The 27,622-nt window shown below is 53.7% G+C and overlaps 1 protein-coding gene across 5 annotated transcripts in view; it reads left to right on the forward strand.

The window, feature by feature from the left end:
- The first annotated feature begins 1,759 nt into the window (after positions 1-1,759).
- The window catches only part of Mitf (melanocyte inducing transcription factor), a 180,934-nt gene continuing 155,071 nt past the window's right edge, over positions 1,760-27,622 (forward strand). For all 5 annotated transcript variants that reach the window (XM_026392669.2, XM_026392664.2, XM_026392670.2 and 2 more), the window contains exon 1: positions 1,760-1,981. In XM_026392669.2, coding sequence (XP_026248454.1) covers positions 1,878-1,981 — 104 coding nt within the window. In that variant the 5' untranslated portion in view covers positions 1,760-1,877. The remainder of the gene's footprint in view (positions 1,982-27,622) is intronic.

The following is a 27,622-nucleotide window of genomic DNA, read 5'->3' on the forward strand; positions in this document are numbered from 1 at the left end:
CACAGATCAGGCTATAGCTCTCATAATCCAATCAACTCACCTCTGAACCTTCTTGGATTGTTTCAGACCTGAGCTTTTGGGGGTCATCTCACATCTAAACCATAACAAGCTCCAAGTTATGCAGATCAGTCCTCCCCCCAAACACCTAGATGGCAGGCACACAGAAGAGTTGAGGAGGCAAGACAGCTCACTCCCTTCCTCTCTCTTCTTCCCCTGGAGGGAAGCAACACTTCTCCACTTCTGACATCTGATTTTCAGTCGTTTCCCTGTCAAGGAATAGCCTGCTGCCCTTAGGAGGGCTTCTGATATTCTGCCATAGGGTTGCCATAGTGCTGTTAGAGGAAGGGACCTATAGGGAGTGTTTAGAGGACTACATTTTATTATGGGATTTTGGCAATTGCTATTGCAACAGAGCAAGTCTCCTGTACTTTCCCCATTCTCCCTGAGAGCCTCAGCTCTAAAATCAAACCATCCCTTGGGAGACATTTTTCTGGTGTGAAATTAAAATGCTTCATCGAGAGTCAAAAACAGCAACTCCTCGGATAGCATCTTCTTAGAGTCTTCTCCTAGGCTAGCCATTCGTTTATTACTTCTGGAAGGACTAACACAGAGATGTTAGTGGGAAAAGAATATCTTCAAGATCAAATTAAAAAGCAAAAAGAGGATGGCCATTGAGAAGATTTTTTTTATTATTATTATGGTAAATCACTCTCACATCTAACCTTGCAGCACCTTCTAAAACAGACTTCCCAATCTCCTCTTCTGTAGATGAGGACTCCGGGTCTTCTAGGAATTAACTGGCGTCCCTGAGGGGCAAGGCACTTAGAAGGACCGCTGATGTCAACTCTGAGCCTTTTCTACCTCCAAACGCTACCCTCTAGCTCTGTCCCGCGGCCCAGAAGGCTCTGGCTCAAGACCTTTTTTTTTATAAAAGGAAGACATTTCCTGGAACTAATCGGAGGGCGAGGCTGGAAGTACCAATGAGCTGAAGCCGAGTCTTTTATTCTACCACCTGAGCGCTGGGAAGCTCAGAAGGGCATGACAGCCTCCTTCCAACTCCCAGCCGACTGAGAAATTGAAAGCAGACGCTAATGACGTCGATTTGTAGCTTCGTGCCTTTTAAAATCGACGGGTTCTTTAAAGTGCTGCTTTAGATTAGAGGTGGCTATTGGATAAGGCGGGGAAAGAGCCGCTCTGCTGAATGTTATTATAAAAGCCCACACTGGGTTGGTTCCAGAAAAGCGACGCGCAGGAACAACTTCTCCAACTGTGTTTTCATTACGCAGTGAAGAAAGTTCTGACACTGAGCTCCAATCCGAGGACAAGCTGACAATGTCGCAGCATCCCAGAGACGAGCGAGGACTGCTAGGAAGTCCTTTAAGTTGAAGACAGACGTGCATGCGGAAAGTTTCCAGGACCCAAACCCTTCGCTATTTTATTTTTAAGACGAGGTCCGGGCGCGCCCTAGCAGCTGTCCACCCAGGAGGAGGGGCGACGGCGAGGGCGAAGGCGCAGGCCGAGTTCGCTCTTATTAATATTAAACAGCCGGGTCTACCCTTGAAGCAAGTGGGGAAAGGAGGCGAGCGCTCCTGACATTGACAGTGAGTCCAAACAGGAGTTGCGCTGGCGGTGTCCACCACGTGGCCTCCCGCCGGGCCTTCTGGGAGCTGTAGTTTTCCGGGGAGCCGCGGCCGGGGCGAGCTGGGGTGCCCCGCGCCGGCGGACTACAGGTCCCAGGCGCCCGGGCCGGGAGCGCGGACTCGGCCGGGCGGGCTGCGCGGCGCTGCGCGGGGCGCGCGGCGGGACCCGGCCACCACCTCCCTGGGCGCCCCGGTTTGCCCTCGATCGGAGCGGCGCGGGGCCGCGAAGCCGGAGCCATGCAGTCGGAATCGGGGATCGTGCCGGATTTCGAAGTCGGGGAGGAGTTTCACGAAGAGCCCAAAACCTACTACGAACTCAAAAGTCAGCCCCTGAAGAGCAGGTGAGGGTGACAGCTGGACGGGGCGCGGTGGCGGCCGGGGCCGCGCCTCCACCCGGGGCGAGGAGGGCTGGCTCCCGCGTTTGGGACAAGGACCCCGTGCCCTTGCGCGGTCTGCCCCGCGGGCTGCGGGCGCTGCGGGCGGCGCACATTCGGAGTGGGAGGGAGCGCCCGGGGCCGGGCCGCTGTCGGGGCGCGGGGACCCTGCGTGGAGGTGCGCGGCGGGGACTGGTGGGGGCTGGGGAGCGCCCGGCGCCGGGTGGGGGAGGAGCGCCGGCTGGATCGCTGACCAGGTGCGATGGGGACAGTTTTGACTGCGCCACTTTTCTCGAGATCCCCATGGGATCGGAGAGGGAAAGCTGGGTTGGCCGGTGAGCGACGTTCCACGGAGGCCATCAGCTCGCCTGCAGCCTCCTCTGAGAAGTCCTGCCCCTTTGGGAACACCGGCCTCCGGCGGACTCCAGGTGCGGTCCCCGCCCGCCGCTCACCTGCTGTCGCCGCACGCGCGGGCGGGAGGGGCGGGGCGTGTCCCCCGGCCAGGTGAAGCTGGGGCCGACCGGTCTCCTGGGGGGCGGGCCGCTGCGCGGTGGGGGGCGTTTACCCGAGCGGGTTCCACTTGGCCGCCGCGAGTGGTTTTTTGGCTGAGGACTTCCGAAACTTCGGGAGAGGCGCGAAGCCGCTCCCCATCCGGCCCACCCCCCAGCGCCCACCCCTGGCTGCCTCGGTCCGCACAGTCTGGCGGAGTTGGCGGGGCTTCTTCCGTTCTCTCCCCGCTTCTCGTTTCGAGTGTTCCCTAGGAGCTGGTGATCACTTGAGGCTGTGACAGCGAACGGTTTATTTCTAGCCCTCTCCGTTGTGGGATAGATAAGGCTGTGACTGCGAGCCATCAGGTCACAGTACGGCACCCTCTGAGTCTGCCCTGCCCCTGGCGGTGACTGGGGCCTGGGTGAGGGGGCCCAGATGACAGGGGCAATGAAGGGCAGTGGAGTCAGCGTGAGGTGGACCAAGGCTGCTTCAGGAGAGAGCCTCATGGAGAGGGGAGCCAGGTGCCATTCCCTCAGGGGGTGGCAGGACAGTCCACTTAGGGGAAGGGGATCTGGAGGACGGGCAGCTGCCCTTGCAGAGACAGCCTGCTTGCAGATGCTTAATGCAAATTGGAAGGAGGTCTCCTGTGCAGTTAGAGGCATGAAGCAGCCTTCAGTTGGTGGATTCTCTGCATAATGGCTATTTTGTGTGGGAGCTTAGATTGTGTGTGTTGGGGGCTGGGGGCTTTGCATAATATTGTGTAAGGGGTATTGTTGGTCATTCTCATTGGGGCTTTATCTGCATTCGCTGAAGGGACCAGTGTTTTACTGAGCGGTCATGCTTACATGGCCAGATTGAGGGAGCGGGCGTGTGTGAGTCCTGAAAGACAGGAATTGGCCGGACTGTTGGGAACATTTTTGATGGTAGCTGATACATAACATTAAATAAGTTCGAGGGAGTAAGGAAAATACCATCTGGAAAAACCCAGATGAGTGCCTGTAATGCTCCCGTTTAAGAATTTGGGCCTGTTCTTTCTTAGAGTCAGCAAAAATTCCTTGCCAGGGTGCACATTCTTGGTAGCTGGCTACCCTGCACGCGTGAGGAGAGGTTCGGGGACGTGGGAAGTAGTGGATTCGCACATCACTGATGGAAACAGGTGTGGGACACAACGGTATGGAGAAGGAGGACTAAATTAAAAAGGTTGTTGGAAAACTTGTCTGGGGAGCAGACACATGCTTCTAAATAAGCCGGTTAAATAAAATCTGTGAATAAATGCGTGGAGTTGGCCGCCTTTCCCAGCACCGTCTCCGCATCTGTTGCGCGACTGGAACACCTACGCGTTCTGCTGGGCCCTCCCTTGCTCTTTGCCTTACCTCTTTGCTGGGGCACCTGGCTGCTTCTGTGTCCTGGCTGGACAAGCTACAGTTCGAGGGTTAAGACTGCTGTGGCTGGATCACCTGCCCATCGTTCTCCAGATGGTCCCTTGGAGTTGACGATCAGTCTAGAATCTGTCCAACAGGTGGAACCACCGGCATCAGCCCTGCCTGGGTCACTGCAGAGGTCGGTCAGGTCGCCTGCCTTCCGTGTTACACTTTCAATGATTTTTTTTTTTTTAGCAGTCACAATGTCACTGTTAAAACCAATTTTCAACCAGGGATGAGTCTAACCCCTACCTCCAGGGAGCAGTTGTTGGCCTCTGGAGACATCTGGGATGGTCACAGTGGAAGGGGGTTGTTATTGGCCTTTAGCAGGCAGGGGTGGCACTGCTGTTATCCATTCTGTGTGCACAGGACGGCCCTCCCACAAGGACATATCATCTGGCCCCCAAATGTGGATAAAGCTGAGGTGGAGAAATCCTGGGTCCAAACTCAAGTCTGACCTTGTCATTCTCTGCTCAAAACCTGCCACCATGGTTCCTAGATTTTCTCAGGAAACTCAAAGTCTTTAAAATGCCATAGGGTGGCCTACATGGTCAGGCTGCCTGTCCACCCTGACCTTCTGTCTTGCTGCTCTCTTGGGGCTCCTCATGTTCCACCATTCTGGCCTGCAGGCTCTTCCTGGGGCACTCCAGGGCCTTCCTATATCATGCTTGCCTCTGCCTGGACGGTCTTTGCCCAAGCCTGACTCCCCCCAGCCTCCAGAAACCCCCACGCTCCCCTCACACTGAGGGTGTGGCCTTCTGGGCCCACGGAGCTCACAATGCCATCCCTCTCAACTCAGTCTCCCCGCCCTGTGTTTTTTCCATCTACTTGTAACCTACTGTATAATTTTCCAATAAGTAATGTTTATTATTTGTCTCCACGCTAGACCGCAAGCTTCAAGGAGCAGGATTTCTCTCTTCCTGTCTGATTGTTGGGTTTTCTCAGGGCCCAGAATGGTTTCTAGGGCTCAGTGCTCTTGATATTTTGGGCCCAATCACTCTTTTGTGGTGAGGGCTGTCCTGTGGACTGCTTGGCGCTCAGTGACATCTTTGGCTTCCTACTGCCGGAGGCCAGCAGTGCCTCCTCCGCCAAATGTGACAACCAAAAATGACTGCAGAGTGGCCCACGGTGGGCAAAGTCACCTCCACTTCAGAACTGCTGATACAGGCTAATACCTGGCCATGAATATTGTTGAGTGTATGTGGCCTTCCTTGGTATCCCCCTTGGGGCAAGGTATTTGGTTTCTGTTTTTGCATTCAACAGGGTGTTCTTTTTAAAAAAAGATGCCACCAAAGCATGCTCCAAAGAGGAACTTCTGTGTTCTTCCCTGAGGCTAAGTGAAGATATTCTCATCTGTCAAGAGGAGAGACACAGATCATTCCTAATTCAGACCTCCTTGAATTTAGAAATGAGAGATTGTTGGGTTTAGGTTCTCAGAAGCCCCTTTGAGTCACGTGAATTGGCCGTGCTGAGCTGGAGGGAGATGCTTACTCTGAGGAAGGTGCTAGAGAAGATCTTTTGCACTTTGGTTCCTCTCACAAGGCAGAGGAGAAATGTCAGAGTGAACCCAGAATTCCTACACTGGCCTAGTCATGCCAGGGACACAACCGTGGGGCCACGGTTGAGCTCCCACAAGCAAGAGAACTCTGGGTCTTTGGATGGAAGAACATCTTCAGATGTGCAGCCTCGTCTCCGGGCCCCTCAGCTTGATTTTCCTGGTGCAGAGGTCTGTGGCTTTGTAATGGCTAATGCCCTCTTCCTGGGCAGGCTTCAGAATTGGCTTAGTCAAATTCCAGCTTCTTCTTGAGTTGGCAGTACTGTTTTAAACAGCTGTTAATGAACTTCCTGCAAATTAAAGCAAGTGCGTGTTGGGTTGGTGCTGCCAGGACAGGGTACAGCAGTGGTCCCCAGGTGCTGATTCACAGAGCAGTAGGTGCTGTTTGCATGAGGGACAGGTCACAGACATACTTGGGCAGAAGTCCAGTACCCTTCATTGGGTTAATGCTGAGGTTTCCCTTTCTGAGTTCACATTAAAAGGGCCCTTTTATGAAATAATGATCCAGTCTTGGAAAAACACAACTTCACTTTCAGTCTTTTATTGGTTGCTGAAAGTTTTCTTGATTTTTTTTTTTCTGGTCTGCCCATCTGCAGGGAACTGTCATCAGGGAGATCAGAAGCTGAGTTCCGGCTGTCTCTGCCTGTCCAGTCAGGCAGGGGGGTGACCTTTAATCTCAGCATCCTCATCTGGCAAATGGGGGTCTGCTTCTTCAGCGATCTTGAGAGCAATACTATGACTTTCACAATTTGGGGAAATTTTACCTACCCAGGTGCCCGGCACATAGTCAGTACTCAGAAAACATTAGCAGATGTGTGTGTGTGTGTGTGTGTGTGTGTGTGTGTGTGTGTGTGTTTAATTACTTAGTGATCTCCGATATTCTGGACTGTGTTTGTTTTGGTTGACTGTGGCTAGCTTCTCTAAGGGCAGTGTGGTTATACAATAAAATCCCCTCAATTTCAGCAAATTTATGTTTTTGCTTTCCTTCTAATGAAGTTTTCAGATCATTGTTTTTTCACATTTTATGATTTTGACCCAGTCCATAACAATTTCTTTATGCTGGTTAAAAAGAAAAAAATAAAACCTGACAATTATGATATCAACACACAATTCATATTCAGCACAACTTTTCAAGTCCTAGCTCATGGAAATTAATACAAATAACGATGACTAACATTTATTTAGTAGGCTTTGTGTGCCAGGCCCTGTTCTGTTTTTAATTACATAAAACATATTTAGTGTTTGCAAAACTTGCATGAGGTGCTAATAGGAAACAAAAACAACAAGGGTACTAATTTTAATTTTAGAAGTGGGTAACACTTACCTGGCACTCACCACGTGCCGGGCATTATTCTGAGTATTTGACTGGTTTAAGTATTGTTCAGTTAATTCTCACTTTTGGGCATGTCTTTTGGTCACCCTTATTAAGCTCACTGAGAGAGGAACTGAGGTTCCAAGTTCTTGGACCAAGTTGGAACTGAGGCGGACTAGCTCCAGCCCCAAGCTCTTGTCCCCTTGCCGTGTTAAATGCGGTTTGTGTGATTGTGCAGAGCTGGACGATGTATCGCACGGTTCCTTCTCCAAACTTTCAGTGGGTGGGACACAGAACCCATGACCCAGTTAGCCAAAGCAGCCAGTGTGGTCTGTGGCGGGGGGCAGGTGGCATCAGTAAGGGGGACTCACTAGAGGAAGAGAAGGGGCATTTGAGACGTCCTTCAGTCTCAAGTGTGAGCCACCTGGGAGGCTAAGCCCAGACTGCAGGTGGCAAGGCTGGATGCTCGCGGGCAGGCGGGTTTAGGGGGAGCCATGCTCCAGGGTTGTGGCCGTGGCTTTGCCACTGATCACTACCTCTCTGTCCAGAGGCTTGGCCTCTTGGTGGGTCACTGTCTTTACTGGCCAAATGGGATCAATAGAACCCATCTTCTTAGGCTTGGATTTGAAAATGAGGCACAAGTGTGTAAGTGCTCAGAGTGACATCTAGAACTTTTGGTAAATGATGCCAATTCTTTCTTTTCTAGTAAGATGTGATGGTGATTCTCCCCTCCTCCCAACAGTAACGGAGAGGACCAAGGTGCTCCAGCCTGCAGATGTTCCCATCTCATCATGCAGATGAGTTGTGTCTGATTAGATGGAGCACTTGATGAAAGTGGGATCCTGAGTGTTGGTTCAGTGTGTTACTGGAGATTTCCTCCTCCCAGTGACGGCTATTTATAGGGTTTCTTAAAGCGTGTGTATGTTTGGTTTCCTTTGAGTTCTGCACTGCAGTCTGAACAGGCTGATGTTTATATCTGCTCCAGTTGTGCAAGAAGTGGAAAATATCCTTTTTTTAGAACAGGTCACATGTGCTTACTGTCAGGAATAGGACCTCAGTGTAAAAAAATGTATCTTGGGACAAATCAAAGTTACTAAATTTCTCCCCCAACTGCTTTGTTTCAGAACTGGCAGTATTAGGATAAATAATAGGGGGAAAAACCCATCAAAACAAAACACCACCAAACCCTTGGCTACTTTCTTTGTGTGTGTGTGTCATCTTGCAAGGACAACAAGCAAGGGTTTCATCTTTTGTGTTTGTGTGTGAGTGGTGGTCAAGTATAAAATGAACTTTACTATTAGATTTGCTAAGTCAGAATGAACTTAAAAAATATGTTTGACTATACTCCAAGTTTGCAATTTTTGGAGGAAATAGTCAAGAAGGCAGTTCAGAGGTATTAAAGGCCGTCCTCCTAGGCTTTGGCATTATAAAGGCGTGTTTGTAGTTTGTGAGAGGCCCCTGTGAGCCCAGGGATCGAGGTACCCTACCCAGGAGGGAGCCTGCATCCTTACAGGGCAGAGGAGGATGAGAGGATTGGCAGGAGAGGTCTGGGCTCTCCACCCCCTCTCCATCGGCAGGCATTTCAGGAGACCAGGTTTGGCTTCTCAGTGTCAAGCCCGCTTCCGCTTCTCAGGTGGTTTCTTTCTATTTTTCTTTTTTTGCTGGGGATGATCCAGGGCCTCCTGTGTGCTAGGTGAGCAGTCCCCCCTAAGCCACGTCCCCAGCCCCTCAGGCCGTTTCTTAAGCCTGACTTTCTTATTTCTTTGCCGTTCTCTCCTCTCCCTCTTGTGGCCTCTGAAGCATGCCGTGGAGAAGGAACAGGTGGAACCTTGGGGTGTTCCCGGGACACACCTGTCCTGAGACTTGGAGTCGTGAGGCTCTCACCTTTCCTGGGGGCTCCTGCAGCCTCTGCTCCAGCTGTTACAGGTGGTGGCCCGTCAGAGCTGGAGGTGGACTCCGTGCAGGCGAGAGGGACGGTGCTTTGGAGGAGCGGGACTAACGGAGAGAAGACGGCGCAGGGTGTAGATCGTACCCCAGGCCAGGGGCACCCGCAGTGCCCTCTCCAAGTTGCTTTTCAGCCTCCCCTCAAGCACTCCCCGCAGAAGCAGTGACTTTGAGGTCAGAAAGGCCGGTGTGTTTGCTTTCCTCCTTCACTCCCTCCTTAGAACAGTGACTGGCAGGCAGCGCTGAGTTTAGGCGCCGTGCTGGCCACAGGGCACCAAGTGGCAACTGGGCAGGCTTCTGTCAGCATGCGCTTCCCACCAGGTAGGGGAACCTCCGTGTCAACCATGAGCCAGAGAAATGCACGAGATCAAGTTTGCTAAAGGCTTTGAAACTAAGCGGGGTGTTCTTGGTAGAGTGGACTGAGAAAGGGGCCGGACGATCAGCAAGGCCATGGTGAAGATGTGGTCTGAGGCCAGACCTGCATGTGAGGCAGAAAGACACAGACCCTGGCCCTGCTGTTCATTAGCTCTGTGACTTTAGACAAGTTGCCCGGCCTCTCTGATGCCAGCACCTGTTCCCTCTTCTCGGGGTGGTAACTGCCTTGCAAGGCCGCTGAGAAGATAGCAGGGAATGTACCTAAAGCAGCTCCCTTAGGTGGACACTGCGTAGGTGTTCTGCCTTAGGGAGGTGTGAGTAGGGGGAGAGAAATGTGTGCATTCATCTCCTTAAGTGTTGGCAGCTTGGCTGAGTGTCTCCTAATGTCAGGTGAGTCAGAGTCCATGCTTGTTTCTGCAGAACCAACCCTGGGTCTCCGTGTTTTCATTATTCTCCTTCCCTCTAGGGCAGTCTTGCCCAGGGCTCTCCCTCCCTCTCCACTGGGGTCATGTCTGTCCACGCCTAGCCCAGGGATGGTCTTTACACTGGGTCCTTTACTTCTGGGGGGTTAGGGAGTGGTCCAAGGGACCGGGTGCAGCAGCTAACCCCAGATCGCTCCACCCAGCGCCCACTCCCACCAGGGCATCTGGTGGAGAGCCACCTGATTCCTGTCCTGGGCCTCAGCCCTGATCATGCTGCGTGTCCTCCCTGGCAAGAGTGCCAGCGTGGGAGCAGAAACGAAAGAAGAAGTCCTCCTCCCACACGGCAGCCCAGTACCCGCCCACCTGGACTCCACGGGTGGGGGGCTGTGTGGTGGAGGCAGCCTCTCCGAGCGGCTGTTGAAAGCACTTGGACCCCACTAGCTGTCTTGTCTGGCTCCGGGACCCGCAGCACGGTAGCTCTCCTGGGTTGTGTGAGACCCACGCTGAGCGAGTGACGGGTCTGGAGAAGCACGGTAGGGTCCTATCCTTCTGTGAGAAGTGGCCGCTCATTGAGCAACTTCAGGGAGGCCTCTGTGGCCTTCGCCGTCCCCACCCACCCCTTTCCCCCAGGGGCATGACTTGATGAGTCACTCACCCAAGGTTCTCTGACCCATGTGGTCAGTTGTCCCATCTGATTGGGGGCAGCATCAGAAAGTGCTGGGCCCCACGGTCAGGGCTGCAGTGCGTGTTCCTGTAGAGGGCATTTCCTTGCAGGCAGCAGGACTTGCCTCAGTGGGAAGAAGATGCAGGACAGAGAAGGCTCACCTAGCGTGGGGGGTCCTGCAGGAAGTCACGCACGCAACATCAGAGGGACAGGAATACCGCTCACTTGGGTGCCTTCGCTGTGACAGGTTCCTAATGACTCATGGGTTCTGAGAAGCACATTTTCAAAATGCACATTGCCTAGCTGGAGATTTGACCCCTGGTGGAAGGAGATGCACCTGGGTTCCTCTGGCCAGGAAGAGGCCTCTCCCACACTGGTGGGGATGGCACTCTGAAGTCAAGTCCTTGAACCAGCTCGCAGGTGTGTCCATGGTCAGGGTGTACTAATGGCCTCGCTGTCAGAAGGAGCGGCTTTATTGCTGTTTTTCTTCTTTAGCATCGGAGGCTTTTCAGCGAGGGGTGAGAGCGTGATTCCACCCTTAGCTCTGCTCTGTGGCTGGACCTGCAGAGCAGAACTGTCCAAACCTAGGCCATCGACACCCTGGCCCTTTGCAGCCAGTTCCCAATGCCTGTGGCCGAGAATGACCACGGATAAACATTCAGACGGTGTTGGCTGGTTAGGGTCATTTACTGGCCAGGGAAGAGCATGACACTGACTGTGTGTTCTTGCAACTTCTATTTATTTATTTTTGAAGGCAGGGTTTGTAGTAGCACATGTGAAGCAATCCCTGAAAGTATAAGCCATCAGCTGGCGTGATTCCTGCTGACGCTCCAAATGAAAACGCGCCCGAGTGCAGGGAGGTTCACGTGCAGACACCTCGGGGACGAGGCCGGGCACTGGCTGGTCGTGTGCCCGACAGTCAGAGTGCAGACTTTTTGGAACCAGACTGTGCATCGTCAGGGCTCAGTCATTTCCCTCGGTCATCCCCTAATCATGCTTTTATCTAGGTGGGTGCCGGGTGAGTCAATGCTCAGCCATGGCACCTCGGAATGCACCTTGGAATGCAGCTCCAGTGACAGTGACCCTTTAGAAATGAATGAGAGGGCCACCCTCCTTGCTTGGTCCCAGGGTCAGCGTCACTCAGATGCATGATTTACCGGGAGCCAAGTAGCAAGGCCGCCCCCTGGGGTTTGTTTTTGGGGTGGAGATCTCTCCCTGCTGCCGCCCTCTCCTGTCTTGGTCACCGGTACCTGGCATCTTTCTAAGTGGTTCTGGTTGGCCGCCGATTCTTCCTGGTGTAGCTCTCCTAGTTCTCCTATTTCTCCTGTTGATAATCTCTTTTCCAAATTCTTGTCACATGCCTTTCACATGTTCCAGCCCGTGCGGTTCAGTCCCGCGGCCCCAGGAGTGAGGAACTTGTCACAGGGTTGGTTACAGGGAGGGTCACCCCGGCAAGGCACAGTGCACCCCTGGACTTGCCTGGCTGCTGCCCTGATCACTTATGCGGACCTGATAACTTACTTTCTAGAGAGAACTTTCCTTTTTTTAAAAATTGTAACCAGCAGGCAGCTCTTATCCACAGTTGCTGATGGCCTCTGATCTGACAGTACCCACCACGCTCTGTTCTTTTTACGAAGCATGTGCACTGTGGAGATGTGGGATTTGTGGCTCAGGCAGGACAGCTGTGATCCTCAAACTCGAGTGCCACAGGGGCTTCTGGGACTGACTCAGGAGGTCCCGGGTAAGGGCTGAGGATCTGCATTTCTGACAGGCGTCTCTCTGTGGGCCTGGAGTGGTCACACCCGGAAAACATTGCTCCCAGGTGCTGCTAGCAGGTGAGGTTGCTCAAAGAACTCGAAGCAGAAAGCCTTGCCAAGATGTGGGTGGTCAGTCCTGTGCATTCAGGCCGTCCCCTGGAGGGAGGTGGCAGAATACTCGAGCTGACCATGTTTGATCAGAAAAGGAATCGTGGGTCAAATGACAAAATGCCAAGGGCGGGGACAGCTCGGATCCCCAAGGTGGGGTCTGTGTCTGGAAGCGTGACCTCGGAGGGACCCTCTCCACCAGGACTCTGCCGGGGTGAAGCCCGAGCCGACGGCAGTCCCCTGACTGGAAGACTGGGTTGAGAAACAGGGAGATGTCGGTTTGGGTCCCTGCGCATGGACCGAATTGTTTTTCACAGAATTTCTGCTGAATAAAATTTGAAATACGACTGTCAGCCTGTTTTCCCGTCTTTAATGAATTCCAGACCGTCTGTGGAGTGTGGGAGCTTCCAAAACAGAGGGGCGGGACGGCTGCCATCGGCCGCATCCCTCTGGCACGTGAGCTGTCCGTACCGTCCCTCTGTTCCGGGGCAGACGCTGGGAGGGAGGGGCGGGGTCAGTGCTGGGAGAGACCCCTTATCAGAGAGACCCCTTTCTCAGAGTCATGTTTTGGGAATTATTTGTAGCATTCTCAGGCAGACTCAGTTTGCCCTGCTTGCTGGGCTTCTCCAGAGGGGAGACGCTGGTCGCCTCTGTCGCTGGCTAGGAGTCCCCAGCCGTCTCTCAACTTCAGACTGATGGTCATTCCAGCTGGGCCACCTCGCTGTGTGTCCTCAGTGGCTTGTTCTTGGGTCCTCTGTTTGGACACAGGGCTAGCAGGGCATGAGGGGGGCCATGGGATCCTAGATCTAGGGCAGTCATCCTGATTAAAGGAAATGTGGTGCAGCGGTCAGTGGCCCTCCTATCCACGTCACAGTTAGGTGTCTGACTTGAAATGAATTTTAAAGTCACTTGGGCAATGTAACCCAGAGGGAATGACTCGAAGGCAGTGGCAGCAAAAGAAGAGGATCCCCAGGAGCGCGGGGGCCTGCGTACCCCCAGCTGGAGAGTCAGCAGCAGGACCTTTGAGCTGAACTGACTCAGATGGTGGCAGGATGCCTGGGAGGGAGGTGTTCAGGGAGCCTGAGCCTCCGGCGCGTCCTTATCGAGGTGCTCTCTCTCATCGTAATGCAGATGTGGCTGGGGGGGACCAAGTGGGGTGCACAAGGCCCGGGGAGCTCACGGCGTTGCTGTCCCATGTGCGCCCTAACTGCCTCGCTCAGCTCTGGACGCCAGGGACTGCTGTGTGGAGCCTGACGCCGCGGCCTCTCTGTGTGTCACCTTCATGCGACACCAGCCCAGAGGCCCTGGACCCTCCAGCCGCAGGATCTGGGTGCCTGGGCCCTTCTGGGACCTCCCTAGGTAACAGCAAGGGTAGCTGTTTATGAGACTAGAATCTGAGCTTTGAGCCCCCACCCCGGGCAGATGGGACGGTTTCTTTTGCTTGATTGTCACAAGTTCCCATGTGAACACCTGTGGTTAGGCTCCTTGCTGGAAAAAGAGGAAGGGACGGTGACCTGAGTGTGACCATGGTCCCAGGGAGTGCTTCTGGGCATTGTGCTCTCTGTGGATGCCTTCCTGGGGCACAGCGTGGGCCTGTGGTGTGACTGCAGGTGCTGACTCAGCCTCCAATTCGAGGACTCCAGCGGGTGGAGAGGCCTGCCTGTGATGGGGCAGTGGCCGCTGCTGCTGCGCTTGGCTTCCTGGGCTGCGTCACTTGGGGGCTGGCATCTGGAGGCCTGTTAGGCTAGAGGATGTGGTCAGTGCTCCTCACAGCCCCGCGGCTCTGTGAGGCGCTGCCGACACCTGTGCGGTCACTGTGAAGTCCCCAAGAGCCCCTGCACTCTCCCCTGCTTCAGCCAGCACCAGTTTGCAGCGTGTTTTCAGACCCTCTCCAGCACAGGTTGTGGCCCAGCACTCCCTGGCCCACGTCCCCAGCCATCAAGCGCTGTCTGCAGAGGAACGGGAACGGATCCTGTCGAGGCCCGTGAACGCTACGGGAGCAGAGAGGACCCAGGTCGGATTCTCGAGGCAGCTCTTTGAGCGTCGTGCACCCTCTGTTCAGCCTTACGAGTGATCCCAGCTCCTCATGGTCCAGTAGGTCCCATTCTGAATGTCCTACAGAAGGACAGTGACAGTTTTCCTTTTTCACGTGATTGAAGTAAACAAACACGACAGCCAGAGACCCTCGGGCTAGGTGCTGCGGGGTGAGCACCCGCGGGTGTCTGGAGAGCCCTGAGCACAGGAGAGGGTGGGCCCGTGTGGGTCTGGTGGGAGAGAGGACTCCCAGCTCTAGGTCTGCTGTGCAGCCCGGCCTTGGGAATCAGGAGCCACACTGGGGTGAACCAGCCATGGGAGGGGGAAGAGGCACGTGGGAAGCTCTCAGGGTTAGGTGTGTTTCTTGGGCATGTAACTTGGTGGTGTGGAGAGATCTGCCTCTTTCTCTCCTTTCTCAGAGTCATGTTTTGGGAATTATTGGTAGCATTCTCAGGCAGACTCAGTGTGCCCTGTGAGGTGCAATGCTATTTGAGATTGACTGAACATACGGTCAGGAGACAGAGGTGAACAAGAAGGGTGAGCCTGAACCTCTTACCACCCTTGGTAAATGGGTGACTGCTGAGTGATGATCACATCACGGAAGGACAGGGAGGCATTGGGGGAGGGGAAAAGAGCCAGTTTGAGGGTCATACCAGCTATCAGGAGAAATAAATATATTTAAACTGATGTTCACTGAAGTTAACCTCTAGCGGTTACTTCACTTGAAGGCTTCATATGGAAAATCACGTATACTTTAAGAAAGATCCAGGCAGTCATTGTAGCATACACCTGTGATCCCAATAGCTTGGAAGGCTGAGGCAGGAGGATTGCAAGTTTAAGGCCAGCCTTGACAACTTGGCGAGCCATAAGAAACTCAGTGAGACTCGGTCTCCAACTAGAAAAATAAAAACAAGGCCTGGGGATGTGGCCTTCCGGGGCTCAATCCCTGGCACCCCAAACCAACCAACCCAACAACCAACCCCCAAAACAGAACAAAAAGAAATGTCAAGCATGAGTTAGTAGAGGTGATGGTCACTGAGCTGCTGCCTGCGCTCAGAGATGGCCGCTCTGAGTCCACCGCAGACACCGGGTCAGTGGGCACCGAGCCAGCTCTGCGAGGGAGTCGAAGGCCGGCCTCCGTGTCCCTCTGGTCACGGCATCTGTGTCGGCTGGTCAGTGCATGGCTTTGCTCCCTGTGTGTCTGCTTAAAGGTACCACTGACCACGCTGCCTCCGGGCCCTCCTCGCTCACCACTGCCCACTCGTCCTCGAGCCTGGGTCTTCACCACAGGACCCGTCCCAGCCTTCTGATGCTTGGGAACAGGGGACAGCAGCTCAGCTCTGTGCTGGGGCCTTAGGACTGGTGGAGTCACCATGAGAAAACACACAAGTGCAGAAAAGGTGTCCTGAGATCACCTGTGAAGAGAGCGCTCGGGCTCAGGACACCCCAAGCGCCCTCTGGGGAGACCGCCGCTGTCTTCCTGGACCTCAGCTGGGCGCGCACCTGGCTCTCCATGCCCCGCTGACCTGCAGGGTCCACCATCAACCGAAAACGCTGCAGATGTTGGGTTTTGGACTTTGCAGGTTCACGTGAGCAAGTAGGTGAAATTGCAGACGGGGAATCTGTGAATAGTGAAGGTTGACGGTATTAATTTTTTTTTTGTTTTTGCAGCTATATTTTTGTAGCTGTTCTTTCCCTGGTGTAAAAAGCTCACTCACTGGGAAGAACGTTTTAAAACATGTGCGCTCAAACATTGTGGATTAAACATGAAGCCACGTGAAGACAGCTCTTCCAGGAACCCGACCTCGAATTTTTACCCATTTGTTTGTCAATAAAAATGGCCCCTTCCTTCCATAACTTGAAAGTTGACGGAAGCTCCGCGGTGCTGTTCACCTACGGTGCTTTTTACTGTGACATAATTCCTGTAGGAAGGTGGCATGGGAGGGTGGGGGTGGGAGAGAAACAGAACTCACAGGCCTGGGTGGAAGAATCCAGGGGAAGCAGAAGATGGCTCAGGAATTCCGCTTGGGCAGTTTCGAGGTCCCCGGGTCTGGCTCACTTGGGGCCTAGAGTTTAGAGGTGGTGGCCTGACTTCCTTAGCCCGTCACCGTCACCAGCAGAGTCCCCGGTGGTGAACGTCCCCAGAGCCATGTTAGGAGTGCTTGGAATTCTCCTGGAGGAGGGGATTGTTTTCAGTGGCCACTTCAAGTGGCAGAGGACACAGATCACACAGCTTAATAGCAACAAAGAAAACACAGAGTCACCACCATGATGACAGCATCAGTGTGTGGCATGTCTCAGGCCCTGGTCACAGGTGTCCCTGGATCGGCGCTGCAGATGGCCTTCTGGGTTCTCAGGTCTCCCTGGGTGGTACCAAGAGGGCTCTGCTTGGTGTGTGTCTGTGTCCCTGGTCTGTCTTGGTCTTGGGGTGAGGAAGACACCTGTGTAGTACCTTTCACACTTTTTCTATTAGAAAAGTCAAGAAGCTGAACGGCAGAAATGACTGGTTCAGATGGAGGTGGGTCAGAGACATGAAGGCCCCTGCGGTCACCGAGGTGCAGCATTGAACCTGGAAGGTGCTGTATATGAGGAGATCTCCGATGAGGGGGAGGATCCCATTTGATAGATGAAGAAACTGAGGCCCGCCTATCTCCTTTCACTTGGCTGCCTTCATAAGGTCTGAAGCAAGCTTGAAACCTCAGACGCTCCAACTTCAGACCTGCCCCTCTCCACTGTGCAGTGGGGGCCACCGTGTGGGGGGGTCAGAGGCAGAGGCAGGATGGGGGCTCCCCCCGACGACGCCTGGTGTTGACCATGGAATGAGGAGCACACTGTATTTCCGATGAAGTAAAGACAATGGATTCAGGGTGTGGTGCAGCCTTTGAATCCAAAGTAAATAGATCTGTCTGTTGAAGATGCTCACGGCCTGCCTGGCTGCCGGGCCCTTGGTTTCCAAAGCTGTTTCTGATGCAGGAAGGGAGACAGGGAGACGGGTTGAGAACTTTCCAAGGGAGGTAGCAGAGGATGAGCTGGTGGGTCGTTTCCAAGCACAGGGTGTGTCCCTGTGGATTCTCCTCAGTCCTTATTAAAGATCTTTGAATGTCTCTACCAGCGACTCTGGGCCGTCCGGTCTACCCACCCGACCCGAGTCCCGCCATCTCAGCCGTCTTCTCCGAGGTCCCCCCGACCTGGACTTGATGATTGCTTTTCTTGTGGGTCTTCCTAAGTCGCGGCCAGTGGGTTCCAGTTTGGACTGTTTATCTTTGCCGTGCCAGGGCTCTTGAATCAACGCAAGGTTGTGTAACGAGGCATAACTTGGTCTTGACATGCGGCTGTTCGGAGCGTTAGTCACCGCAGAGCACGGAGTTAAATGTTTTCAATCCAGGGCTGTCATGATCTCGCAGAGAGGAGGAAGTGATAAAAGTCCTGGTGGATGGCCTTCACGGTGAGCCCTGCACTCAGAGGGTCCCCCAGTGACGGGTTAGATCCCTGGAATAAATGTCAGGCATCCTTCCTCCTCACGGGAGAGGAGAAAGAGCAACAATAAAAATGAAAAAGGACCCAGTTCTCATTCAGACCAAGAAATGCAAGTTATAGATGGACACCATATCTTTATTTTATTTACTTATCTATTTGTTTAATTTTTTTGTGTGGTGCTGAGGATGGAACCCAGTGCCCCTAGGCAAGCCCTCCACCACTGAGCTACGGCCCCAGCTCAAGAAATGCATAATGTGATCCAAGTTTCCTGTACCTCTGCTACTGACCCCTTGTCTCCCGTGTGTCTGTAACTCCCTGGGAGGTGTCATCCTCAACGGGGACTCCTGGGCTGAGCCGTCAGCCGGCTCCAAAGCCTCAGCCCTGTGACTGCCCTCCTGGGAGGGCCACCTGGCAGTTCTTGGCCACACTATCAGAGGGCCAGCAGGGCTTTCTTGAGCACAGAGCAGGTCTTTACCTATGGGGCTGGTTTTATGGAGAGTTTTGGGGAGCATGACTCATAGGGAAACTATGTGCCTGCTGCTCGGGTTTCTCCCCAGACGTCTCCAGGGCCAGTGACGGAGTCCCCACCTCTCCACGTCTCCGGGCCCCTGAAGATGTTGGAGGTAGGCTGACCCTTGCTGCAGTGGGCAGTGGGCGCTGGGGGGTTGTCTAGATGCACGTTGGGCGGTCACTTCCGACGCCCGAGGAGCTGCCTTCTTCCCTGGCTTGAGGCTGGGCTGGAGAGTTCCTCTCCTGCTCCCTGGCCAGCAGGCTGGGTCTCTCCAGCCGAGAACCTCAGAGCAGCAAACCTTTCCTTTCCTAGAGGGCGTCCCGACAGGGTGCTCTTCACTGTCAGAACTCAGTACGCCACTGACGGCGTCGTTTTGTCCTCCCTCATGTCATCTTGTACGTATCGACCATCATTTCCATCTTCTCTCTCTGGGTGACGTTTCCGGGGCTGGAGGATTTGGGGAGTGGAGACCCAGCTCCGGCAGAAGCTTTGCACCTTTTCCTTGAAGGGATCCTGGGAGCTCCTCCCCGGCTCTGTGAGGTGCTGAATGGATCTGCTGTCATTTTTCACAGAATCTGCAGATAAGGAGGCAGTTTGAGCGGCAGCCAGGTAGCCTGTTGATGTGGAGTCTGCTGTACCTTTCATGATTACCATCATTAGCACCGCCCTCCTCCCTGGCTGGATTCCCTGTCATTTTAAGTAGGCAGCAATTACTGGTTTGCTAAAGAAGCCTGCTCCTGCTGCCAAGGAGCCTATTAATTATCGCTCTATCTCCAATTCAGCCTTCCTGGCGTTGAGAGGTGTGTAGCGTGTGGCAGAGCGGCCGGGATCGCATCTCTGCAACCATCTCCTTTTCCCAGCCGCTCCAGTGGACTCGATGTCGAGGCAGAGGGCCCGGGAGGCCCTGGTGAGTGCGTTCGACTGTTTTCCATCGGTCAGGCCTGGCATGGCCATCTCTCCCTTTGATTCTGACCCTGGCACAAGCTCACGGTCGGCCTTTGTGGTGGGCACTCAGCCCTATTTCCGAAGTGTCTCTGAACTAAACGGGACACCTGGAAAGTACACGTGGTTTGGACCTGGCTTGTTTTCCCTGCTTGTGCCGAGGAGCCCATGGATTTGACCTGTGCCTGTCTTCAGAGGATGGCCAGTGGGACTGGCGGAAGGTGGTCGTGCGGCACCTTTTCTTTTTTAGCGTGTTGGTGTTTATTTGACGCTGACCCTGCTCCTCACGGTCCAGGGATGGCGACGTTGCCCTGCTGTGTGCACCCTTGCTCGGTCCCTTGTGGGCACTTTCTGGGGTTCCCTGGGTCTCTTGACTGGGTTTGGAGAGCTTGCGCTTCTCCTCCACTCGGCGTGTGGTTCTTGGCAGCCTTGGTACGTGGAGGGCAGAAGCCGTCCCTGCAGGGCTCCGTGTGCTCGCCCGACCTCCAGCGCGTCCCGTGCCTCTCCCCATCGCCCCGGGGTTCTTTCCCCTCTTGGATGATTCTGCACTTGTACTTCTCCCACCCCGGCCGGCTCCGCCAGAAGTGCTGATGTCACTGACTTTCTTAAATGACAGCTGGTGGGGATTTACAGAAATTGTAAAAGCACACCACTTCCTCTTCTGGCCGTTTTCTGGACTAATTCCTGCTCTTTTGAGTTGGGTGGGAGGATGGAGATTTGGGGACAATTTCCTTGTCTTGAAGCCCGTGAAGCACTTTTATTTTCTCTGTTGCTCTTCCAGGTTTGGTGCTTGGGATGACGCTGGTGACCCCCGGCTTTCTCACCCGTGCCTTGCCCTTTGGACTGTCTTCTCTCCTGAGTGAAGGCTTTTCAGTGCTTCCCTTAAATAAGTTTCCGTATATAGAAGATTGTTTACTGGTCTTTGGCCAGCTCAGGGGGTTACCTATGGGGTTGGTCTTATGGAGAGTTTGGTTTTTTGGAGAGTTTTGAGGCCCTTCTGAATCCAGTGCCCAGCCCCCTGCACTCACTGGGTTGAGGTGAAGGGTTCTGATTCATTCATGTGAATTGTTTTCAGAGCCCTTTGCTCCCGGAGAAACGCCTCACTGGGTCCCCCTGTTCTCACGTAGCCTCCGGGTGCCGTTGGTGATGGTCTTGATGGCTGGGCCCTGGCCAACGCGGGTTTCTCTGCATTTCCACTCCTGGCTCCGGCTGGTGGAGGCTGGACCCCGGGCTTTCCCATCTCTTGCCTTGTGGGGTGGGTGGTGGCCCAGGAACCTGGTCCTGGGGCGCGTGGGCAGCCACCGGGACGAGCCCTGCTCAGTGCTGTGATCCACAGCCCCGCGGGAGCAGAGATGGGCAGGGTTCAGCGTTTGTTCTTTCCCGGGTGGCGTTTTGCTTATTTTGTGTGTTTAGAAAAAGCAGCATATTCAAACTGCTGAGTTTCTCTTTTCCCTGGAATGGAAACCATTTGGACTATTTCAATGCGTTTTAGCTAAGATTTGTTGGTTCACAGTATTGGTTTTGTTTTCTGGTGTCCTGTTTAGAATAAGGCCAGAATGTGACTTTTTCCTTTATGGAAATAAGGGCTACTTGGTGCCTTGGCATTTAGGAAACCAACGTGAATTGGAGAAATCATGTTTGCCCCACAGAGTCCAAATAGAGAGTCTTCAGTGAAAATGATAGATGTATAGATATTTCCATCTTGGGTCACTTTTTTTTTTCTCTTACTAAAGTATTTTAAGATTTTAGAGCAATAACATTCCCTTGTTTTTTTTTTAAAATATTAATTGATTTCTTTCACATTTTAAAAGAGGAAAACAAGGTAGAAGAGAAGAGAAACAGCATGGGCCATATCGGTCCCCAGGATGCACGCTGGCGGTGGCAGGTCCTCTGCTGTTGTCTTCCAGATGGAAGGATTCAGTGTGGCCTCCGTGCCAAGGTTTGGATGAGGAATGGAAATAGAATTCCCTTATTGTGAGCACTGCGAAGGGTGGAGTCAGGTGTTTGAGGATGCGTTGCCATTGTTGGACCCCCGGGGACTTGGTGCTGTGAGCTCTGTGCGCACGTAGCTGTCACTTGGCTCTAACGTTGCAATGGTGAGTGGTCCGAGATTTTGAATGGCCTCGCTATCCAGAAAATAGTTCAGATAGCCCTGTGGTGTGTTTGACTGAAAGTCTTTTCTTAAGTCTGAAGAAACAGCATAAAAGGGGGAAAGAAAGAAAATGAGTTGGTCAAATTGTTTGGGATGAGCTATTTTTTAAAGTTTGGATAGTTGTCTAGGTAGTGTCTCTAGCATAAGAAAATGGGAGAAAATGGGAGGTTAGTGGCAGAGGGAAGGTGGGACTGGGAAGCACATCATGAGGTCCTGAGAGGGGCTGTGGCCAGGCCTCGGTCAGCAGCATGTGCCACCAGGGGTGTCTGTGAATGTTTCTGTTCATAAGTTATTTGTTTATTTATTTTTTTGGTACCAGGGATTGAACTCAGGGGCACTCGACCACTGAGACCCATCCCCAGCCCTGTTTTGTATTTTATTTAGAGATAGCGTCTTTCTGAGGATGGCTTTGAACTTGAGATCCTCCTGCTTCAGCCTCCCGAGCCTGTGGGATTGCAGGCGTGTGCCACCGCTCCTGGCTCCATTCCTCATTGTATCCCAGGGGCTAGCACAGGCTGGACCTTGCATTTCCCCAGTAAACATCAAGGGGATGAGTGGGTGTGTTGAGAGGCCTGGGTGCAGGCCCCGCTGAGCCACCCACTAGCTGCAGCAGGCTATGAACTCTCCCTTTATCAGGAATCTGACTCCTACCGTGTCTAGTGAAGGGGGGGACAAGGCCCAGGAGAGTGCTGGCATCTGCTGCTCCCTCCAGGGGCTGCTCATGGTGGACGGTGACTGGCCCCCAGGCCTGGCCCTTGTGAATTCAGTGCCCAGCTCCCTGCATTCACCAAGGATGCAGTGATGGAGCTGATCTGTGGCCTCAGAAGTACGCTCTCTGTGAGGTCCCTTCCGATCTCCCTTCCTCTCTGCTTTTTGATACCACAAGTCCAAGTGCGCGATGCTCCGTGAAGCTCCTTGGTCAGCAGGTGCTTAGTTAAACAGAAGCAGTGCTGGGTGCAGGCCCCACGGCCTCCACCAACAGATTTTCTGGTGCACTCAGCACATGTGGGTAGAACTTAGTGAGTGGGTCCGGACAGAATCTTCCCGCCAAGAAGTGATGTCAAATGCTGTTTTCCACTCTTGCCCTCTGAAGCAGATGACCACCGAACATCACTGTGCGACGGACACTGCGCAGGTGGCCGGCCACCAGCCCCTAGGATGTGGCGCTACCTTCGGATAACTCACAGTGACAGGAACGTGGGCCTGGACCTCTCCTTGTTCCTTTAGGACCCAAAGATGGAGGGGTCAGTCCTGAGGGGCCCAGGGAGCAGCAGAGTCCCCAGGAAGTGAGCTTTACCAAAAGACCACTGTCCAGTGAGGGAGAGGAGGCACACACACACGGGGGAACATGGCTGGGCATGGGGAGCATGGCCGGCCTCATGCACGGTGGTAGTGCTCTGGCTGCCAAGTGCAGAGTGGATTGGAGGGTGGCCAGGCCTGGTGTCCAGAGGCCAGCTGGGATGGTGCTGATGAGTGTCTGTGAGAACACACACTGCAGCCTGGAGCTGGGCTGTGACCTTGGTCACAGGTTCCCAGGGCAGTGAGGGTGACAGGCTGTGCGCACGTTGTTTGCCGGTGACAAGTGATGCCCACTTGTTCACCCCTCGAGCTGTCAGGCCTCCCCTGTACCAAGCACCTGGGGGACATGCCGACTTGCCGACCTGGTCCCTGCTCTCGGGAGCCTCGCTGTCAGTGGTGGATGCAGGGCACTCTCTGAGGTGAGAAGCACGACTCCAGTGCCCATCCGGACCGTCCCTGTGCAGACTTACAGTCCGACACGCGCTCGCTGTGCCCTGGGGTATGTGCTGTGAGATTGAGGTAGTAGGCAGGTGAGCCTCAGGTCCATGTGAGCGCTGGGCACGTCCGTGTGCACGCTCAGCAGTTAAAAACAGCCCTGTCCCCTGCAGAGGTGGACGAGCACCTGGAGTCGGGCAGAGGGGCTCTGCTCTGGGGAAGGCTCCAGGTATCCTCCTGTTTCCTGAACTCGGACGCCCTACGTGGAGGAAGAAAAGCCTCTGCTCTCGAGCTCCCTGCGCGCAGAATGGGATCTCGAGGCTGTTCTGGGGGCTGCTGCTCCTCGGCCTTCATGCCTGTGCCCCAGGTTGTGCTGGTGCTTGGACTCATGTCCAGGAGCAAGGACTGTCCTGCAGGCTGCAGGATGGACTGACGTGGGATAGGTGGCATAGAGCACAGAGGTGCTTGGGTGCAGAGAGGTCAGTGAGAGCCTCTTCCCCTGTTCCCCATCTGGCTCAGAATCACCTGGACGGTCTGGAAAGCCACTCCAGGGGGAGCCCCGGGCTCCAGCATGGCTGCTGGCCTTGCTAGGGAGGGAGGTGCACTTTGTCCATTTTGGTTGGCTGGGAGGGGCGGGGGACTCCTGGGGCTGGAACTCAGACTGCCCTGGGTTCGAGTCCCAGTGGCCCTGATTAGTGGCTGTGTGACTTTGGGCGAATTGCTAGGTTTCTCTTTTTCTTCACGTGTCAAGTGAGGCGGTGGCCTCATGGGAGGGTTCTGTTAGATGACTGGCCTGCGTCTGTGCCTCTGCAGCATTGGGCAGCTTGTTCTCTGTGTCTGGACTTCCTTATCTGTGAAAGAGTAATAATGATGGTCACTGTCATCGTCCCCACCTTGGAAGGGTGAGTGAAGACTTAGCTGAGGTTGTGTGCACGGAGGGATTGGCTGGCACTCCGTACCTGGCTGGCGGCTCTGCCTGCCATTCGGACACGGAGCTTTCGGAAACGCTCTGCAATGCTATGTGATTACTGCTTTGTTCTTTTCAAAAGCCACTGCTTCACCAGATACATTTGTTGCTACGTGTTTGCGTTTTAAAAAAATCTGATGACTCACAGGTGCAGAGGAGGAGGCTGAGGCAGGAGGCTTGTGAGTTCAAGGCCAGCCTCAGCAACTTAGGGAGGCACTAAGCAATTCAATAAGACCCTGTCTGTCAATAAAATATAAAAAGAGCTGGAATGTGGCTCAGTGGTAGAGCATCCCTGGGTTCCATCCATGGTACAAACAAAATAAAACTCACCCCTGTCTCAATTCTCAATGACTTAATAATAAGTTTTTGGGATAGGAGTACGTTTGCCAGACAAAATACTGAATGTCCATTTAAGTTCCAATTTCTGATAAAGAATGCTTTAAAAATATATGGTTGTACCAAATATTAGACTAAAGAATTATTCTTTGTTTGCCATAGTTTAAATCTACCTGGGCACCCTATCCTATTTATCTGGCCCCCTAGTTTAGGAGTAGAACAGCCCTGTGCTCTCATTTTTTCTCAGATACCCTTGCCTGAATGCTCACAGGACTCTTGAGCACCTATCTAAAGAGATCTAAAGAGCTACTGCCTCCCGATCCATTACCCCTGAGAGGGCCATGGACCATCAGGCTGAGCTGATGTTGACACCTGAGTGCGTAGCGTGACGTGGCTGGCGATTCTGAAATGTCCCATGTTGCTTCTGCCCAGAGGGCACTGTGAACAATGACACATTCATGGCTAGGTGTGCATTCCAGAGAATCCCCAAAACCTCATCATCCTGGAAGGAAATTACCTCATCGCTCTGCAAGTCGGCTACCGGGCAGGGCTGTTCCTGTGGTCCGCCTGGTTTTCCAGGTAGGATATAAACACGTTGAGTGGTTGGGTTAATAACTTGGAGCGATTTCAAAATTCAAATAAATTTTTAAGTAGGTCTTTTTTTTTTTTTTTAAACTGCTTGACTATTTGGAGGCTTTAAAGAATTGTATTTCAATGCACTCGGTGTTCACTGAGCATCTACGGCGCACACTGCAAGAGAGTTAAAGTGTGGTTCCTGCCCTCAGAAACCTTCTTGGTTCTTGGAGCACCCAGAAGAGGAACGGCGGGGCAGCAGGCAGGGTCAGCGAGGGCAGTGTCCAGGCTGGTAAAGCCGGGTCCCAATGGCTGCATGCATGTGAGAGGAGGTCGCGTTGGGGGCTCTGCAGTAGAGGGAACGGGCTTTGGCGGAGTGGCCTCGAGTGCAGTAGGCGTGGATTCTTAGAAGTGGCTTCTTGGAGGACAGCATTTGAGGAAACCATGCAAAGGTCAGGGTGATTTCATTTGGAAAGTGAAACATTCTAGGCGTAGGCCTAGCAAGAGCAAAGACCTGGAAGTGGCCCTTTTTTGAAAGCAACCCGTGACTGAGTCGTGACAGGAGTCCATAGGACACCCCGGTCAATGCCCACCACCTCTTCTCCCATGTGCACCTGTTTCCTAAATGTCCGTCACATACCTGCTGTCGCTACCGATGTGATGGCCGGAGGGACTCGGGAGATATTAGGGACTGTCTCAGGTGTTCCCTTGGAACCAACTGAGGTCACTGTATTTCAATTTAAGTTTTCTTTTCCCTTTTAAAAATCTCTTTGGAATGAACACTTGCAGTGATCTCTGACTGAAGTTGGGCAGAATCAACAGCAGAATTCCACCACAAGCTCTTGACCTTGTGCCCTTGCTGCCGTGACATTGAGAGCCAGCTTGGCTGGGGTCTTGTTGGGACGGCTCTCGTTTATGGCCCATGTCAGAGTTAAGGGCCTTAAGGGTTCTGGAGGGTCCCCCACGACACCCAGCACAGTGCCTGGAGCGAGCGTGGCTGCCGAGGATGCCTGCTGCCCACTGAGCTCCACCTGGGGACGTTTAGACTCCTGTAGGAAGAGCCATCAGGGTCATCTCTGAAATGTTCTCAGGACTTCTTTCCCAGTGCTTTTCCTTCTATTAAAAGAAAAAAAAAGGTTCCACAAGAAGTCACTAAAAATGTCCCTGGCTTCACAACTTGCTGAGGCCGCCCCGACTTCTTCAGCAACGGATGTAAACGTGACAGGCGTCCGTGTGGATTGGGAGACGTGGCGTGGAGAACCGGACTGGTCCTGGAGAACCTTTCTGTTCTCTGGTCTGCGAGTGCTTAGCGCTCTGAATTCCCCCGCAGACTGGTGAGGCCCTGGGTGATCTGGGTGTCGTCTTCGTCAACAAGGACTGGCACCTGTCCCTCGAGTTGGGACAGGTTGTTCCTGTGGATGTCTTTCCCTTTTCAGGAACTGGTGGGCGAGGGGGACCCTGGATGCAAACCTTGGTGGGGGTCTTCAGTGTGAAAGAGCATAAACTGTGATGTGAGTCTGGGAATGTCTTCCCTGATGGCCAGGCCACATACCGTGGGCCTTAACGTCCTCCTACGCCTCGTTTTTTGGCCACGCGTAATACCTTCCTTTATATATCTGTCATGAAGCTATCATTGAGCTTCGAGTTTTATATTGACATGCAGTAGGGAGGTGCAGCTGTGCCAGCCATTCAGGCTCAACGGCAAGACCCGTGCCTGCCAGCAAGGTTCGGAGCTCTCTCTTCTCGTGGGTGTCTAGCCTCAGCAAACCGTCCTTTCCCTCCGTGCTGAGGCTCAGGGAAGCATCAGAAGGGATTTCTGCTCTGTCCCTGTCATGGTGTCTCGGCTCCCTTCAGTCTGGACTCACGTAGCCTCAGAGGGGTGTGCGGTGACGGGGACACTTCACCCCTTGGTTTTCTGACTGTTACACAGGTGTCAGTGAGTGTCTGTTCACACAGGGGCACAGGTGATGGCTGATGGCTCCCAGGGTGCCCACAGGGGCTGCCCGGCTCTGTCAGGCAATGTTACGGCCCTTCAGGTCCCTGGATCTGGGCCATGTTTGAGTCTACCCGCCAGTAGGTTACTTTCTCAGCACCACCTATAAATAAACATTCATTGACAACGAAACAAATATACTAAAAAACAAAACCAAACCACAACCCAGTGGCTGAGAAAGCACCATTTGTGAGAAGGCCCGACCAAGACGAGGCAAGGTCAGCGCAGGGTCCCTGCCGAGGAGAGCATGGCAGCCCCATGGCTGGACCTGCAGGCACAGGGCAGGAGGGGAGTGGCAGGAGGTAGGGTGGGGAGGGGGCCGGGCAGAGGCAGCCCTGTGGGGGACTTCCATGGGGACAGCCACGGCACCTGCAGTCGGGGGAGTGACCTCACCGCTGTGGTGTCGGGTTTGGAGATTGTCCAGGTCAGGCCTGCCCTTGGTGGGGACAGATGCGTTCTGAGGGTCACTTGTTTTCCCTTCCTGTAAAGCAGTGCTTGTGGGTTGGATGATGGCCAGTGGTTCTGATCTGGCCACTCGGAATCAGCTGTGGCCCCTGCCCCCGAATTCTAAGCGTTTCAGTCTTTCACACGTGCGGCTGGTTTGTCCTTTTGAGTCTGCGGAGCTCCTGACAGATGTGTAAATGTTCTTGCTGAACTCTGTTTCATTTAAAAAAAAAAAATTTCCACAGTCGTCTCCTATTGAAAACTTGGTGAAGTTTGGAGTAGTTTCACACGTTAATGTTGGAGGTTCTTGCAGACCCCGTAGGTGGGTGATCTCGGACCACAAGCTCCATCACGTGGGCTGGGCAGTGCCTTAGAGTCCAGGAGACAAGAGGTGACGA

The sequence above is a fragment of the Urocitellus parryii genome, chromosome 16 (assembly GCF_045843805.1).
Source record: "Urocitellus parryii isolate mUroPar1 chromosome 16, mUroPar1.hap1, whole genome shotgun sequence".
In the NCBI taxonomy this organism is placed as follows: Eukaryota; Metazoa; Chordata; class Mammalia; order Rodentia; family Sciuridae; genus Urocitellus; species Urocitellus parryii.